The 12311-nt window shown below is 42.7% G+C and overlaps 1 protein-coding gene across 2 annotated transcripts in view; it reads left to right on the top strand.

Moving 5' to 3' along the window:
* The window catches only part of NEURL1 (neuralized E3 ubiquitin protein ligase 1), a 359707-nt gene extending 348335 nt beyond the window's left edge, over positions 1–11372 (top strand). For both annotated transcript variants that reach the window (XM_082268398.1, XM_082268399.1), the window contains exons 5-6: positions 9783–9929; positions 11121–11372. In XM_082268398.1, coding sequence (XP_082124524.1) covers positions 9783–9929; positions 11121–11362 — 389 coding nt within the window. In that variant the 3' untranslated portion in view covers positions 11363–11372. The remainder of the gene's footprint in view (positions 1–9782; positions 9930–11120) is intronic.
* Positions 11373–12311: the final 939 nt, after the last annotated feature.

The following is a 12311-nucleotide window of genomic DNA, read 5'->3' as shown; positions in this document are numbered from 1 at the left end:
TTTGGTTGAGAACAAGAAAATGTGACAGTTAGGATTCCTGGCATGCTGGGAATCGATGGGTTTAGTTCCACTTTGTTAGGTAAAAAATGTCTAGTTTTTATTCTCTCATTGAGCCAGCAGATGAAGCTTTAGGCTGCCTTCCACATACTTTCCCTAATCTTTTTATCTCTTTTGTTTTGTTTGCTTTGAGAAAAACAAGGTGTTCTTTTGGTGGTATTGTCTTGCAAACGTTTTAGTGCCGGTTCACACTTATGCGATGCGGGAAGGCTGCGAATTCGCAGCCTGTTCCCGCATCGCACACGCACCCCCGGCAGTTCACACTGCCATATGCGATACGCTGGGGGTGTCAATGTAATCTTAACGACACCCCCAGTTTGATCGCATATCGCAGTGCGATCGTGCAGTTCGCACAGGATCGGATCGCACAAGTGTGAACCGCTGTGCGATCCGATCCTGATGCGGCTAGAAAAAAGGGTCTTGTGCGTGTTTGGAGCGGCTGCGGTGCGAATTTAGCCATACAAACTGTATGGCTAAACTCGCACCGCACAGCCGATCGCATGTAATGTCGGAGCAGTGCGCTCCGACATTACATGCGAACCCCGCACACGCACAAGTGTGAACCGGGGCTTAGGGTCAATCTACAGACAAAAACACTTAAAAAATGTGCATTAAATTTTGTCCAGTGTTTGTTTGTATTTTATAATTTGCTCTGTTAATGAAACTATTTTATATTTTGATGCAGAGAATTGCAAAGTTATTTACAAATTAAAGTGTTTTTCAATTTTGATACACGAATAGATAAAATATTTAAAGTGATACTAAACATGCAATGTTTAATTACAATCATCCCTTCTATTTATGTATAGAGATCATGCCACTGTATTACATTTAGTAATATAAAAAAATCAGTGTACCTTAAATTAATCATTGCTGTTCAGAAGTCACGTGACATCTTTCCTGTCCTCAGGAAAAGTTCAGAAGGAAGCATTGTTAGTATTCTGCTGATGTATGAATTTGTGTCTGCAGAGTGCTGATTGGTGCTGTGCTTGTCATGTGAAAAAGCTTTCATTTATACATACATATATATATATATATATATATATATATATATATATATATATATATACACAGTGCCTTGCGAAAGTATTCGGCCCCCTTGAACTTTGCGACCTTTTGCCACATTTCAGGCTTCAAACATAAAGATATAAAACTAATTTTTTGTGAAGAATCAACAACAAGTGGGACACAATCATGAAGTGGAACGAAATTTATTGGATATTTCAAACTTTGTTAACAAATAAAAAATGAAAAATTGGGCGTGCATAATTATTCAGCCCCTTTACTTTCAGTGCAGCAAACTCTCTCCAGAAGTTCAGTGAGGATCTCTGAATGATCCAATGTTGACCTAAATGACTAATGATGATAAATAGAATCCACCTGTGTGTAATCAAGTCTCCGTATAAATGCACCTGCACTGTGATAGTCTCAGAGGTCCGTTTAAAGCACAGAGAGCATAATGAAGAACAAGGAACACACCAGGCAGGTCCGAGATACTGTTGTGGAGAAGTTTAAAGCCGCCTTGAACTTTGCAACCTTTTGCCACATTTCAGGCTTCAAACATAAAGATATAAAACTGTAATTTTTTGTGAATCAACAACAAGTTTGACACAATCATGAAGTGGAATTAAATTTATTGGATATTTCAAACTTTTTTAACAAATAAAAAACTGAAAAATTGGGTGTGCAAAATTATTCAGCCCCCTTAAGTTAATACTTTGTAGCGCCACCTTTTGCTGCGATTACAGCTGTAAGTCGCTTGAGGTATGTCTCTATCAGTTTTGCACATCGAGAGACTGAAATTTTTGCCCATTCCTCCTTGCAAAACAGCTCAAACTCAGTGAGGTTGGATGGAGAGTGTTTGTGAACAGCAGTTTTCAGTTCTTTCCACAGATTCTCGATTGGATTCAGGTCTGGACTTTGACTTGGCCATTCTAACACCTGGATATGTTTATTTGTGAACCATTCCATTGTAGATTTTGCTTTATGTTTTGGATCATAGTCTTGTTGGAAGACAAATCTCCGTCCCAGTCTCAGGTCTTTTGCAGACTCCATCAGGTTTTCTTCCAGAATGGTCCTGTATTTGGCTTCATCCATCTTCCTATCAATTTTAACCAACTTCCCTGTCCCTGCTGAAGAAAAGCAGGCCCAAACCATGATGCTGCCACCACCATGTTTGACAGTGGGGATGGTGTGTTCAGGGGATAAGCTGTTTTGCTTTTACGCCAAACATAATGTTTTACATTGTTGCCAAAAATTTCGATTTTGGTTTCATCTGACCACCTTCTTCCACATATTTGGTGTGTCTCCCAGGTGGCTTGTGGCAAACTTTAAATGACAATTTTTATGGATATCTTTAAGAAATGGCTTTCTTCTTGGCACTCTTCCATAAAGGCCAGATTTGTGCAGTATACGACTAATTGTTGTCCTATGGACAGAGTCTCCCACCTCAGCTGTAGATCTCTGCAGTTCATCCAGAGTGATCATGGGCCCCTTGGCTGCATCTCTGATCAGTCTTCTCCTTGTATAATCTGAAAGTTTAGAGGGACGGCCAGGTCTTCGTAGATTTGCAGTGGTCTGATAATCCTTCCATTTCAATATTATCGCTTGCACAGTGCTCCTTGGGATGTTTAAAGCTTGGGAAATCTTTTTGTATCCAAATCCGGTTTTAATCTTCTCCACAACAGTATCTCGGACCTGCCTGGTGTGTTCCTTGTTCTTCATGATGCTCTATGCGCTTTAAACGGACCTCTGAGACTATCCCAGTGCAGGTGCATTTAAACAGAGACTTGATTACACACAGGTGGATTCTTTTTATCATCATTAGTCATTTAGGTCAACATTGGATCATTCAGAGATCCTCACTGAACTTCTGGAGAGAGTTTGCTGCACTGAAAGTAAAGGGGCTGAATAATTTTGCACGCCCAATTTTTCAGTTTTTTATTTGTTAACAAAGTTTTGAAATATCCAATAAATTTCGTTCCACTTCATGATTGTGTCCCACTTGTTGATTCTTCACAAAAAAATTACAGTTTTATATCTTTATGTTCGAAGCCTGAAATGTGACAAAAGGTCGCAAAGTTCAAGGGGGCCGAATAATTTCGCAAGGCACTATATATATATATATATATATATATATATATATGTGTGTGTGTGTAAAGCGCTGCGTAAATTTACGGGGTTATACAAGTACCTGAAATAAATAGGAAAAAACAAATTGGTCCCCCCACAGGCTAATGTCATAATGTGCTAATATGCACCACATACTAGCACATTATGACAGACTTAGCTAAAAAACAAATACCTCAAGGAGCGTGCTGTCACCGCTGACAAGGAATCCAACTTCACCCAGTCTTCCTTCTAGGTTTGCAGGCTCTGGCCATTTAAATGGCTGAGCCGCGATGACAATGCATGAGAGTCACGGCTGCGACACAGCTCTCTTAATGGACGACATGCTGTTGAGAGCGCATTGCACATGTGACGGTGATATCACTGGTTGCACGTTTAGAAGATATTCACTGTACCTACAGGTAGGCCTTATTATAGGCTTATCTGTAGGTACAAGATAAAAGTGGAGTTTACTACAGCTTTAACACTGATTACAAATCTAGATTTCAAAACAAATGTTTTTTTTTAATTTTTTTTAGCAATAAAATAGTGAAGGCAGAGTTGAAGTTGACTGACAATAGCTTTCACTTTGTTCTCACTGTAAAGATATCTGGAGGAGGTTCTGCCAATTACAGGTTGTGCCTAGCTCCATCAGCCTATGTCTACGGTGTGTATGAGCTTGGAATAACAGGGAGGTGAAGCCTCCATCAACCACCCATTATATTCCACCCCAATATTGTTTAACAATACAAGGACATGGAGAAGGAGGCAGAGGGGGAACTGTCATTTACCACTATGTATATAACCATATGTGTGACTCTATAGTTACATGGGCTGCACAGATAATAAAAAGGGGGAAATGAACAGCTTAGCAGGAAACTGAAACTTGAGCATGCTCAGTAGATGTCAACAGTTTGTCTACACAATCTCAGGCTGCAGTGGGGACACAGACAAGCAGGGAGGGACAATGAACAGCAGTTTTTTTTTTTTTTTGCGGTCTACAGAGTGCTCTAGTGGATGAGTGGCTATAAACACAATGTAATTGTCACATACCTGGTCAGTGAGCCTGACGTGTAGAGTAGAACCCCTTGTACAGCACTGGCTCGGGGGTTACTGATATGGAGACAGCAGCCACAAGAGCACAAAGACTTAGGAGCGCCTGCGATCAGTCCAGTAACCTGCATGGCAGCAATCAGCAGGAGGATGTGCAGCAGGCAGGTGGTAGGTAAGCTTGCAAAGAGCTTGGCAGACCGAAGAAGCAGCTGAAGCAGACTGAATGTGCAGATGCAGAGTCAGACGAGCCGGGTCGTTAACGTTCAGGTAGATCGAGCAGAGACAGTAGGCAGAAGAAGAATAAAAAAACAAGCTGGGGTCGGGGTATTAAGCAGACAAACGTAAGTCAGGAGTAAGCCGGATCAGAATCAGAGGTTAGCACAGGAAACAGGAATAACACACAGAAGCTGCAGACCAAACAGCAACGAGTCCATACTGCAGCCAGTTTAAATAGCCCACCTGGCACCAGCATTAGTGACAGGCGTGCGCACGTGCGTGTTCGCCTTTGCACGTTCCCTGGTCCAAAACCATGTAAATTTGCCTGAACAGTTGCTGGCTTGCGCATATATATATATATATATATATATATATATATATACAGCACAAACCTTCACCTGTGTGGTCATGTCTTCCCTGACAGTAATATAGCATGTATTGACCGTTTTTGATGATTTGGGTTTATTGACTTTAGTGGTTAAAATCACAAACAAAAATCGGCATCTGTAATAATAGCATGCCTAAGATAGTGTTTTGTTTTTGCCCTGGGGATAATGCCTTAGGGCGGCTTTACTGCACCCTTTCCAAAAGCACAGCTAACTCACAGTTTTCAAAAACCATGGGTTAGCTGCACTTTGCCCAAAGTGTAGCAGGACTGCACCAGGGATCTCCCCCGCTGTTCTATTGTATTGTTTTTTAATACTGGGGGATTCTGGGAGTTCTCCTCCTCCTTTTTTTTCTGCTTCCCCATCTCTTCTGTTCCATTGGCCAATTCAATTCTAAGAAATTTTTAGTGCAACCCTCTGATCAGTCACCCCCTCCGATCCACTGTGCTGGTTTTTCTCTTTGCACCAGACCACTGCATCCCTACTCCCATGTATTTTCACTTTGCCCCTACTAGTCTCTAGGGATCCCACACTTTCTCCGGCCACTTGCTTGGAGAAGGATAGGCTGTGTGGGGCTGAGAGAAGCACATCAGCAGCTTCTGTCCTGTGAATTCTGCTCACTTTGCATTGTCTGATTACAGGGCTTACAGGTATCTTATCCCTGCTCAACATTGCTGCCAGCTGGATGATTCATATGAGTACTCCCTCCCTGTATAGGATCCACCCCATTTTCTGCTTATAGTGCAAAAGATATTGCTTTAGGGGCTAAAAGCTCATCTGTTTCCCACTCAGCCTGCTTAATATCAGAGCCCTGGCAGATTACACATTATAGCTAGGACTCAAAGAGAAATCAGGCTGTGTAAGAGATGACTGCTACAGTAGAGAATCCCTTAGGCAGTCATTAACTCCCTCTGTACCTCCAGCAATGTGAGTAAGCAAAGGGGCACTTCTATGAGCCTATAGGATGGCTGGCAGCATAACTGTAGCCTGTGCTTGCACTATCACATTATCCACCCCCCCTACAATGTCAAACAGCCCACCTGCAGTATCACCCAACACCCCCCCCCCCCAACACATACACACCTGCAATGTCAGCCAGCCTTCTCTGCCGTATCATTTCACCCTCCCACCTGCAATGTCAGCCAGCTCCAATCCCCCCCTTTCCACATTATCACCCAACACTCCCTTTCCTGCATTGTCAGCCAGCTCCTACTATCAAAAAAAAACCCCTCCCTGCACTCTAAGGCAGCCAATCACTTCACTCTCAACCAAGCCCCACTCCTGCACCGGCCCCCTTTCTATCAGCACTCATAGTGCCTAAAACCCCCTTTTTTTTGCAACTCCCTTTCTGCTATGTCAGTCAGCCCCATCAGTTAACACTTTCTCCTTGCACTTTAAGACCCTCCACTAGACTCTGTACCAAATCCCCCCCCCCCTCTTTCAGCACCTTTTCCTCCCTTTATCACAGAATCCAGCACACCTCCACCCCTTCCCTCGACACCCATTACTTCTGCAGTCCTTCTCTCACCACCTACCATGTGTAGCAATATTTCCAGGCCTTGAGCCTGATGTGGGTCTGCTGTTGTTACCGGTGACACTTCAAACACCTTTAAGTTGTGAACCCAAGTGTGAGAATTGAGATATTAACCACTCCGGCATCTTTGGTTGGTTTTGTTTATTGTATTTTGGGAATGGGAGAAGGGAATGAGTGGGATACTCCTCTGGCTCAACTAGGTTAACTGGGACTTTGTACAAAAAGGCCCGTTGGCGCTGTCTTGATGCCAGCTGAATGCCGACTAGCGCTTCCTGGCGTTTAACCACTTGCCGACCGCCCACAGTATATTTACTGCGGCAGTCAGCCCCTCACAGGCAAAGGGACGTAGGACTACGTCGCTAGCCTGTGAGGCTCTAGGGGGCAAGCGCGCGCCGCCGGAGGCGCGCTCCTGCCCCTGCTCGCTCCTACACATCCCCACGCGTGTGACCGGTGGACCTGATGTCCGCCGGTCACTCGCGATCGTCCGGTGCAGAGGGAGAAAGGCAGGCGGCTGATGTAAACAAAGCTGCCTGTCATTCTCCCCTGTGTAAGAACAGAGATCATATGGTCCTGCTATGTAGGATCATATGTCTCTGTTGTTACACCACTAGCCATGCCCCTTTACAGTTAGAAGCACGCCCCTAGGGACACACAACCCCTGGATGTCTAATAAAGTTAACCCCTTCCCTGCCAGTGTCATTTTTACAGTAACAGTGCATATGTATAGCACTGATTACTGTAGTAATGTCACTGGTACCCCCAAAAGTGTCAAAAATGTCAGTCAAGGGTCCAAACTGTCCGCCGCAATGTCGCAGTCCAGCAAAAAAAATCGCAGTCCAGCAAAAAAAAATCGCAGATCACCGCCATTACTAGTTAAAAAAAAACAACAAAAATGACAAAAATCTTTCCCTTAGTTAGTAAACGCAATAACTTTTGCGCAAACCAATCAAAATACGCTTATTGCAATTTTTTTTACCAAACATATGTAGCAGAAAACAAATTGGCCTAAAATGTTAAAAAATTTTGATTTTTACATTTTTTTTGGGGAATTTCATATAAAAAATGTGGAAAATATTGTTATTTTTGCAAAATTTACGCTCTTTTTTTGTTTATAGCGCAAAAAGTAAAAATCGCACAGGTGATCAAATACCACCAAAGGAAAGCTCTGTTTGTGGGAAAAAAAGGACGTCAATTTCGTTTAGGTACAGCATCGCGAGACCACTCAATTGTCTGTTAAAATCACGCAGTGCCGAATCGCAAAATAGGGCCTGGTCAGGAAGGGGGTAAAATCTTCGGGGGCTTAAGTGGTTAAAGATACTGTTGTGCTGAACATGTGCTGAAACTTCGACTTTAACTTGTTTGTTAACTCAGAAGATCCAGGACTGTAGAACACTTGACTCCTGACACTCAATCTAGCTCAAAAGTCTCTGAACAGCTCCCTTCAGTCCTTCACTGACCGAGGTAGCTCCTTGTCACTGCTTGTGCCGCTGCAACTCTTAACTCTGTACACTGACTCTTCAGGACCCAACCACTGGTGCCCCCTTTACACTTCAGGGTCCTCTGACTAGGTACCCCCTCTAACACTTCAGGGTCCTCTGACTAAGCACCCCCTCTAACACTTCAGGGTCCTCTGACTAGGCACCCCCTTTACAGCTAGCTGACTCCTGGATCCCTGGAACCTTCTCTGGAGTGGTCTCCTCTACACTTGGCAGACCCCTAGGGGCAGTTTACAGTACTCACGACCTTGGCAGGCATTCTTGGAACTGAACCCCTCTTCCTCCACTGGTCCTCAGCACACCGAATCCCCTCTGCAGCTCAACTCAGCATTCTCTGGATTCCCAGGCAGCCCCCCCCCCAAGATACCCGATCCTTCTGACAGGAGGAGAGACAGTCGTACTCCCCCTCCTGGGACTCTGCTTCCTGCCAAAGATGCTGCGTCATGCGTTCCCCTCAAACATATACCCACTCCCAGAATCCTCTGTGGCAGAATCTGCCTTCTGGGGTAGATGCAGGCATGAATGTGTCTCTGATTGGATTTCCTCCACTGCCCAATGAAAATCCTCTCATGGAGCCAGTGGGGAGACTCCCCTCTCAGCAGACACACCGGGGAGACATGACAGCCCAGCTTAAACCATGGCCCTGCTGTTAGGCAGCCAAGCCCCACTATACTTTTACCTAGCATCTACCCTGTAGGGTGCTACACATGCAACCCACCATGCTTGCATGTCCTCCTCTCAGCACCCACTGTGGTTTCAGCACACCTACTTCTCTTAGCACACAATGGGATTTATGTACTAAAGGCAAAACGACTGTGCACTGCAAATGCACATGGAAGTTCAGTTGCTGTAGATCTAAGGGGAAGATCTGAAATGAGGGGAAGCTATGCTAACTTCTATCATCTAATTATGTGCATGCAAAAATGCTGTTTTTATTTTCTTTGCATGTTCCCCTCGACTCTACAGTGACTGCACTTCCAAGTGCACTTGCAGTGCACAGTGGATTTGCCTTTAGTAAATAAACCCCAATGATTCTACAGCCCCCTTCTTTCAGCACCCACCCTCTTGCACACCTCTTTCAGCACCCTTCCTCCTGCATCTCTTACTATCCACTGCACCGCACCACCACTTATTTTGGAAATCACCAGTCCCCTCAGCATCCAACATGTCTTTTATCCCCTTTTCTCTGCATCCCCCTTTTCTCAGTACACATTGCACCTTCAGCCTTCCTTTTTCGGTGAGACATATTTATTGCATTTTTTAGTTTTATAAACTAGAAGCCCCCTAGCTGTGCTGGAATTGGTAGTTGAAGCATCTGGCTTAAATCATTATAGCATGTGCTTGATCAGTGAGCAGCAAGAGCACTTGCACCAACAGTGACAAACAAGATCCTTGGTTATGTGTCCATGCAAAAGCCCAGCTCAGAACTTGTCATACCCCATTTATTAAATATTATCTGTTCATTTTCCCCCTTTTCAGTAATTGATTGTGTGGATTAAGTTGAATCTGTCTAAACAGTCAATTCTGCTGCAATTTATCAGGCCTGAATAAGACTTCCTTCTAGACCAGCTGCCTGCAGCCAGCTCTCCCACTGCTGCATTTGTGCATGCATTAGACAAATGTAGTGTTCCAGAAGCTTCTGGTATGTGTTGTAATACACATCATTTATGGATGTGGTATCAATTTAATGAAGACAGAATCAGATAATACAGTATGGCTTGATCTGACCTGCAATTCCCTGATCCTTCCATGTGCTGCAAGTACTGTGAAGGAGGTCTTACATTCTAGATATTTTAAAAATATTGGAGAGGTAGAATGGCTGTGTAAGGCAATTCCAGTTGCATGATCTTACCACTGCAATCCCTGCAAGCGTGTAAAATCTATAAGGAAAAACCAAAACCAAAACCTAAAGTAAACAATCTTATTTTCTAGGCTCTACAATATCATCTGACCATCGAGAAATATCAACACCAAGTTCTCCAACATCTGTTCCAAACACCCCAACAGCCCTATACAGTGGCAGCTCTGACCCTGTGTTGAACACATGTGTGCCAGGGCCCCTTTGTAATTCCATAAGTGGTAAGTATTCAGTCTGTTGCTGTACACTGTGACAACAGAAAAAAAATATTTATATAAAGATCAAAATTGAGGTACACTGTCAATGCTTTAAAGGATAACTCCACAGAAAGCATTCTGTTTGGGCTGATCATGGGCAGTGGATTACCCATTCATTCCTACAATCAACAATCTTTAAATAAGAAAGAATGGGTAATCTAATGCTCATGAGCAGTCAAACCAGAATGCTTTCTATGGAGAGGCAGTGCAGCTCCCAATGATGCCACAGTGATCCCAGACATTTGGGCCTTGTTCAAGCATTTCCTATAATAGGATGATCTTCCAATTGTGCTTTTCTCATGATAGAGTAACTTTATGGGGATGGGACATCATTCTGGAAAAAAAGTGCACTAAGGGCTTTTTCTAAAATGTAGCAGCCCTTGCCACCCCTCTGAAAGTTGATCCACAGTGGACCTCTTTTGAGAGGGTGTTTGAAAGGAGGCAGTATGTCTCCTCGCCACCTATTTTTAGCTGGAAAATATCGACCCACCACACCACATGCATTCTGATCTATGTGTGGAATCATGTTTAGGTTACTTACAAGGTCCAAGCAGTGGCACTAGGAGTCCATTTACCTGACCATTGGACTGGACAAATATTAGAAATCTGGTAGACTGCTTCTTGGCCAAATGGATATATGAAAGTGGTCACTTATAGCATAAGTGCTCAGTGACTTACTAAAGGCCAATCCACTGTTCAGATGTGCTCCTCATTTTACAACTGATTCATAAACTGCTGAAGTGAAGAACCTGGAGTTCTCTATAGAGTATTCACTGAAAAATGCTACATAAAGCACACCATGTATGAGAAGAGGCCAATCACAACTTGTAAATGTTCCTCCTCCTGGCTTTATCCCCCCTTCCAATAAATGGAATGGCACTTCTCTCACTTTTAAATTTCTGAAGCAAGCCAGAGGCATATTTGTAAAGTACACCCCTGTGTGTTTTTTTTTTTTTTTTTTTTTTAACAGTAGTAAGGCCATACCGCTGTTTACATTTTGGCCCCTTAGTACAAAGGTGTCTTTAGGCTACAGGACCTTTTATGAAATCCACAGTTCATGCAGGTATGCTAGAATTCAGCTGTGAATCACTACAAAATACTTTACAATGTACAATGAAAATCTATTAAACAAGCCACATCTTTTTTGTCTCTAAGGTACAGCTCCAAACTCTCCAGTGAGCATGCCAGAGTCACCCATCTCACCATCTGTCTCAGGAACCTGGAACGATGAGTGTACCATCTGCTATGAAAACATGGTGGACACAGTCATATACTCCTGCGGACACATGTGTCTGTGCTATACATGTGGCATAAAACTCAAGAAAATGAACAATGCCTGCTGTCCCATCTGCAGACGTCTCATCAAGGACATTATAAAAACTTACCGCAGTAGTTAGACACCATCTGGAAGAAGACAGTCACCTTTTCAGTTTACTTTTACTCCAGAGTTTAAAAAAAAGAAGTTCTTGAGTAAGTCCAAGGCACTTACAACATTGTCAATGTGACTGTAAAAGTCTGTAACATTTCAACTCTGGAGCTCTGGATTTAAGGATTCTGAAAAACATGATATCAGGGAAGTATAGTCTCACAATCATCATTCTTTAGTAGAATACAGATATAGCTCACAACTTTTATACTATTCTAAACTGAGATCTGGAAGCATTTCTTGGAAAAAGAAGTTTGTGCTTTGCAGCAAAGAACATCAAGATTTTTGAATATCAAGCAATACCTGCTAGCTTTAGGAAGTCAACAGAAAAACAAAAAACATGGAAGTTTTGGTAATTTGTCAAGAGACTTGATTGTACAACCATACCGTTGTACTGTAGTTACTGAAAACGATTTGTTTTAGAAACTGTCAGCTGAAAGGTTTGAGCCATAGTGGGTCTGCCAATGTTTTCAACTAAATTAGGATAAAAACATTTTTATGTTTTGATTGTTAATACCATCTACTATGTTCCTCTTGGAAGCTGCAGTAGTGTAGAGTAGACACCATATTGGGATAGACCTAAATTATTTTAATACAACCCCCACCCCATTCCCCAAGTTCACCAAGATTCATCCTCTCCTTTTCCTGAGTGGTAAGTTGAGATTCTTTATACAGATCCAAACTTGGGAATGTGGTCAAATGAAAACAGGTGCTTTTGGGAAATAAAACTCTTAAGTAATTTTTATTTATTCTGTATTTTTTATACATGAGGTATAATTTTTCCACAGTGTACTTACTTCCAATAATTGATAAATATAACTAGTAAAATGATGGCTAGGCATGAAGATAAAATGCTGCTCCAGAGTTTAATATTTCTGATCTTTAACCATATGTGAAAAAAAAAATACTCCACCATTTAT

This window comes from Pelophylax lessonae (genome assembly GCF_965119305.1).
Source record: "Pelophylax lessonae genome assembly, chromosome: 9".
NCBI lineage: Eukaryota > Metazoa > Chordata > Amphibia > Anura > Ranidae > Pelophylax > Pelophylax lessonae.
Note: the sequence above shows the minus strand (reverse complement) of the source record. Positions and strands in the feature narration are given on the sequence as shown.